Raw genomic sequence first — 6,271 nt, forward strand, 5'->3', positions numbered from 1 at the left:
TTTTATGATATTGGGATAATTTATTAAAGGCTTGTACATCTTGAGATTTTTCTGATGGCTAAAAATTTTTTAAATACCCGTTACGAAACTTTTATTCCCAAATCTGGAAAATAATAATTAAGAGCAGTTTATTAGCATTTTGATCTGGAGCTCTATACACGCAAACAATACAGTATGTAGTAAGAGAAAAATGTGCGCAGATCAGCAAAATCGAAAATAACGCGGACACAAAATTATATTTCAAAATTTGATTCCGAATTGAGTATTTCGGAACTAAACGCGCGTAAGCAGCTTCTCAATGACGCATTTAACAAATATAATGAAGCGCAAGATGAGTTAGAAATGATTAATTTAGATGAATTCGAGGGCGATCGCGACGAGATAGAAACGCAATATTGCAAGATTTTGTCTACAATAGATAATTTATTGGCCGGTTGTAGACAAAGTAATGCAAGCGCGCAGAATGTGTCTGAGTCAGCTTCAGCTAAAGTTCAGCTCCCTCAAATTCATTTGCCGAATTTTGATGGAGAGTTTTCTAAATGGCCGGAATTTAGAGACATGTTTTCGAGTTTAATTATAGAAAATAAATTATTAACGAATTCTCAAAAGTTGCACTATTTAAAAAACTCACTACAAAAAGAAGCCTCCAATTTAATAAAAAATTTATCAATCACAGAAGCGAATTTTCAAATAGCATGGGATACGTTAGTGGGTACCTATGACAATAAATTGATATTAATTAACGCGCAATTAAAAGAAATTGTAAATCAACCGCAAAATAGAGATCATAAGTCACTAAGAAATTTTTTATGCAAATCCCGACAGCACATATCCGCTATCAAAAACGAGAGACTCTCAGTAGAGCTCTCCGATCTTATATTTATATTTATATTAAAGGCAAAACTAGACATGGATACCCAAATGGCGTGGGGTGCATCCATTTCCAAAAACAATCTACCGTCATTAGACGAATTTTTTTCCTTTTTAGAAAAGCGTTGTGCAACTTACGATATGAACCGCGAGCAACGATCAAATATAAACATTCCGGTTCAGAGAATTCATTTCGCTGCACCTATAAAACAGAAATGCCCCTTTTGTAATAAAGAACATTACCTCAATCAATGTGAGGAATTTTTAAAATTACAAATAAATGATCGCGCTGAATTTGTACGAAAGACGCAATTGTGTTTTAACTGCCTTAAATCCTCGCATGTAATATCACAATGTCATAGTAAACGCAGATGTTCGTTTTGCAAAAGGCGTCATAATTCCGTTCTGCATAAATCTGAAGATTCGGTAAATATAGCGAAACCCAGTACAAGCACTATGACTATGATAGCAGAAGCGGAACAAAAACAAACCCTTTTACCCACAGTTCTAGTGCTTGTATCAAACGATAGAACTACAACCACAGCGCGCGCTCTTCTAGACTCTGGTTCACAGATAAATATTATTTCAAAGTCTCTAGCAGAAAATTTAAAATTAACCTATAAGAAAGCAAATATAACGGTTGGCGGGATAGGCGGTATAAATGCCAATGTTTTAGGTTCGGTAACTCTACAAGTCGCATCTAGGATTAGCAATTATACTAAAACTTTAGATTGTACCGTTATGCAAAATATCGCAAATAATTTACCGGGAGTACGCGTTGACATATCAAATTGGGATATACCGAAAAATTGCATATTAGCCGATCCCAATTTCAACTCGCCGGGACAAATAGATTTAATATTAGGTGCAGAAATATTTTTTGAAAGTTTAAAAAATGAGCAAATGAAATTGAAAAACCAAATAACATTATTTAACACTAGTTTTGGTTGGTCATTTTGCGGTCCGGTAGAATATAAGACTTTTTTTGCGCACGTAGGGTTAACAACCGAGGAAAATATAACTGACCAATTAAAACAGTTTTGGAAAATAGAGGAATTAAATGAAAGGTGTATCTTGTCGCAGGAGGAAGTACGAGCAGAAGACATATTTGAACAAAACGTCAGTAGGGATTCAAATGGTAGATTTGAAGTTGCGTTACCATTTAGAAGCGATCCGCGTATTTCTCTTGGGTCCACTTATTCACAAGCGTACAAAAGATTTATGAATTTGGAAAAAAGATTAACAAATAATGGTCTATCTTTGAATGACATACTGCTACCGGGACCGCGTTTACAAAAAGATTTGTTTACCATATTAATTAGATTTAGGACACATAGATATGTATTTACGGCGGACATAGTCAAGATGTTTCGTCAAATTAAAATTAAATCCGAACATCAGGACTACCAGAGAATTTTATGGCGTGAGGCGCCCGGAATGCCTGTAGGATGCTATAAGTTAAATACCGTAACGTATGGCACTAATTGCGCGCCATATTTAGCAATGAAATGCCTTGAAAAGTTAGCTATAGATTATAATGAAATATATTCAAAAGCGTCCAAAATTCTACAGTCAGATTGTTACGTGGACGATATAATATCCGGTGCAGACACTTTACAAGAAGCAAAATTATTAATAACCGAAATTAATGATCTCCTAGCCGAAGGGGGGTTTGAATTGCATAAGTGGTCAAGCAATAATATAGAATTAATTAATGATAAGAATATAGGTGAAAATATAAATGTAGGGTTTGACAAAGAAAAGATAATTAAAACTTTAGGGGTTATATGGCAACCTACATCTGATAATTTTAAAATTTATAACAACGTTTTAGCTATAGACAATATACAAACCAAACGAAAAATTTTAGCATCTATAGCTAGCATATTCGATCCGTTAGGATTCATTACTCCGGTAGTTATAACTTCAAAACTTATTATGCAGCAATTATGGAGAGAAAATAATGATTGGGATGAACCGGTTACGGAAAATTTATTAAAAAGCTGGCAATTATTTTCGAAACAATTAGAGATTTTACAGCAGCTAACAATACCTCGGCAATTGAATCTTTTTAAAACAATAGAAAAACGCTCAATTCACGGTTTCGCGGATGCTTCAATGAAAGCATATGGAGCATGTTTATATTTATGCGTAACCTATCAGGATGGGACATGCTCTTCAAAATTAATATGTTCAAAATCGCGTGTAGCACCGCTGAAACAAATTACCTTACCGCGTCTAGAGTTATGTGCCGCGCTATTGTTAGCTCGCTTATTTAATAAGGTAAGCCATAGTTTAGAATACGTGATAAAAGAAAACGTACTGCGGAGCGATTCCAGTATAACGTTATCATGGCTAAATTCCGAGCCTTGTACGTGGCAAATCTTTGTTGCAAACAGAGTATCGGAAATTCAAAAACTTACATCACACGCCACTTGGAAACATGTTCCTTCCAAAGAGAATCCAGCGGATTTAATAAGTCGCGGAATTACACCGTTAGATTTACAAAATTCAGCTTTATGGTGGAACGGTCCGGATTGGCTCGCAAATTCGAATAATTGGCCAAAAAAGTTTACAATTCCCGATAATATAGAATTGCCAGATAAAAGAAAATCAGTTGTGACACTGGTTGCAACACAGAAACGCTCTTTTCATTTAATTTATAATAAATTCTCAAATTTTACAAAAATGATTAGAGTTGTAGCATATTGTTCTAGATTTATTTTTAATATAAAAAAAATAAATAAAAATAATAAAAAATTAGGTCCGCTCGAAATTTATGAATTAAATGAATCAAAATATACGATTATACGGCAATTACAAAAGGAAGTTTATAATAAAGAATTAACTAAGTTAAATATTAATCAAGACTCGTCCAACGCTTTTGAAAAATCATTGATAAAACTGAATCCGTTTGTAGGTGCGAACGATTTATTGCGAGTGGGCGGGAGACTACGGCGTGCAAATATTCCATACGATCAAATGCACCCGATAATTTTACCAGCAAAGCATCCAATAACAACAATGATTATTAGGCAAGAACATTTGCGTTTACTACATGCAGGAACCCAAACTACTCTCGCTAATATAAGACTTAAATACTGGCCGATAAATGGTAGAAGAGAGGTTAAAAAGGTTATTCATAGTTGCGTCACTTGTTATAAATTCAGAGTAACAACACAAACACAATTGATGTCCGATCTACCACTAAGCAGAATTAATCCAGTAAGACCTTTTTTAAACGTAGGAACCGACTACGCCGGCCCAATTATGCTAAAATCAAGTAGATTGCGCAAGGCTCCCTTAATCAAATCGTACATTGCGCTTTTTATTTGTTTTGTTACCAAGGCGATACATTTAGAGTTAGTAACAAGTTTGTCTACAGATGCATTCATAGCCGCTTTAAGACGTTTTATATCTCGACGAGGTCGCTGCGCCACGATTCATAGTGATAATGGTACAAATTTTGTAGGGGCAAAGCACCATTTACACGAACTTTTTAAATATTTTAAGAATGAACAAGAAAGAAACAAATTAATTGAAGCCGTATCAGTGGAGGGCATCGAATGGAAATTCATTCCAGCTCATGCTCCACACTTTGGCGGTCTTTGGGAAGGGGCTATAAAATTAGTTAAATTGCACATACGCAGAGTAATAGGCAACACAATATTAACATTTGAAGAGTATTACACATTTCTAACCCAAGTAGAAGCCATAGTAAATTCGCGTCCATTGATAGCTGTTTCCGATGACGTTACGGATTGCGGATATTTAAGCCCGGGACACTTTTTAATTAATGATGTGATAGCCTCATTTCCTGAGCCCCAATCAAAATGTAATAATGATATCTTGAAATGTTGGCAAGATGTCAATAACTTAAAACATATGTTTTGGAATCGCTGGTCTACTGAATACTTGTCTCAACTACAAGGACGTAAAAAATGGTATAAAACCAACCCAAATCTTCAGAATGGAACAATAGTTTTAGTGAAAGAGGACCATATACCACCTCTCCAATGGAATATTGCAAAAGTAGTTGAGACAAAAAAGGGACCAGACGATAAAATACGAGTCGCAATAATTAAAACAGCAAAAGGGTTATATACTCGGCCTATCACAAAATTATGCCCACTTCCATTTAATATGTAAAAATAAAGAACGTAATTATAAGATTATTTCAATTTCAAATTTCAAATTATTTAGATATAACATAAGTTTTCAATTTTAATTAAAAAGCAATTAGTTGATAAGTTTTATTTCATTTGATCATAGCATTAAGGAGTAGAATAAATAAAAATGATAGTTTATTAAATTAAAGTTTTAGAAAACATTTTTAATTTTGATCATCACATAATTAATAAGTTTTATATGTTTATTAAGTTTTAATTTAAATCTTAATTTTGATCAAATATCTTAAGATCTGACATAAGCCATGATTGTTGGCGGTTGGGGCCCCAGTATGGAGCGAATTGCTGCTCCAATATTCAAAAACTGCAACAATGTACAAGCAGAAAGCTGTTCGCTTCATACAGGGCAATAAAAAATATTTACCCAAATATTAGGTATAATTTTAAGTAGTACAACTTTAAGCGTCACCAAGAAAGCACATAAAAAGTACCCGCATGACGAGCGAAAGCAGTCAAATTTCTCTTAAGTTTGTTATTATAATTAACCGCCCGACTCGCGAAACCAGTCAAAATTAAGCAAAGATAATATTATGAAATCTTACTAATAAGTGAAATAAATTATTGAATTACAAAGTGTGTTTCAATATAAACCCAAATTTACATTTATGGGAAATGTCCCAAAGTCTGTATACTATATTAATCTTTTTTGTAGGATTACACTTAGTCATTTTGAGATTTATAGGTTTTCTATAAATTTAATTAAATAATATATTTATATTTAACACGTTCACGCCGGGGCCGATTTTCGTTTGTTTTGTTATGAGGCGGCGCTGAAATGAACATCGCGCTTCATCTGGCGGCGCGTGATTATTGCCTATTCAGACCTGCATACGCCTTGTTTGTTGCTCTGCAGTACAGTGAGATCTTATTGTGCAAGTTTTGTAACTTGTGCCGTTTTTTTCATTCTGACCACAAATTTCCGACAGTAAATATAATTAGAAAGGTGATTAGAATGTTTTTTTAATTTTTACCCTTATAAAAAATGGATAACATAGATATGGAAATAAGTGATTCGGATGAATCTATAATTAGAAGCAAGAAAAGAAAAGTGGCAAGATTACGAATAGTTTCTTCCTCTTCAGACGAGGATTTTGTTAATTTTATCAATGAAGAGAACGAGTGTTCATTCAAACAATATTAGATTTTATGTTATTTTAACCGTATTTGAATTTTTTGTATAATACTGTATTATTATGTTTGTTATTGAACAAAAC

At 33.7% G+C, this 6,271-nt stretch overlaps 1 protein-coding gene across 1 annotated transcript; it reads left to right on the forward strand.

Annotated features, from left to right (window-relative positions):
- Positions 1-342: 342 nt before the first annotated feature.
- On the forward strand, positions 343-5,019 carry LOC113365335. Its single transcript, XM_026606912.1, has 3 exons — positions 343-489; positions 1,954-3,498; positions 3,697-5,019. The coding sequence occupies exons 1-3, from the start codon at positions 343-345 to the stop codon at positions 5,017-5,019; spliced, it is 3,015 nt and encodes a 1,004-aa protein (XP_026462697.1).
- The last annotated feature ends 1,252 nt before the right edge of the window (positions 5,020-6,271 follow it).

Source organism: Ctenocephalides felis, unplaced genomic scaffold (assembly GCF_003426905.1).
Source record: "Ctenocephalides felis isolate EL2017-DRISC unplaced genomic scaffold, ASM342690v1 CF-g0.4_SCAFFOLD_00898, whole genome shotgun sequence".
In the NCBI taxonomy this organism is placed as follows: Eukaryota; Metazoa; Arthropoda; class Insecta; order Siphonaptera; family Pulicidae; genus Ctenocephalides; species Ctenocephalides felis.

Excerpts from the sequence above, each read along its gene's own strand:
- LOC113365335 (XM_026606912.1), top strand. The coding sequence starts at position 343 with ATGATTAATTTAGATGAATTCGAGGGCGATCGCGACGAGATAGAAACG. Across the intron at positions 490-1,953 it reads CTGAGTCAGCTTCAGCTAAA|GAGGAAGTACGAGCAGAAGA; the intron begins GTTCAGCTCCCT and ends ATCTTGTCGCAG. Across the intron at positions 3,499-3,696 it reads GAAAATCAGTTGTGACACTG|GAAGTTTATAATAAAGAATT; the intron begins GTTGCAACACAG and ends CAATTACAAAAG.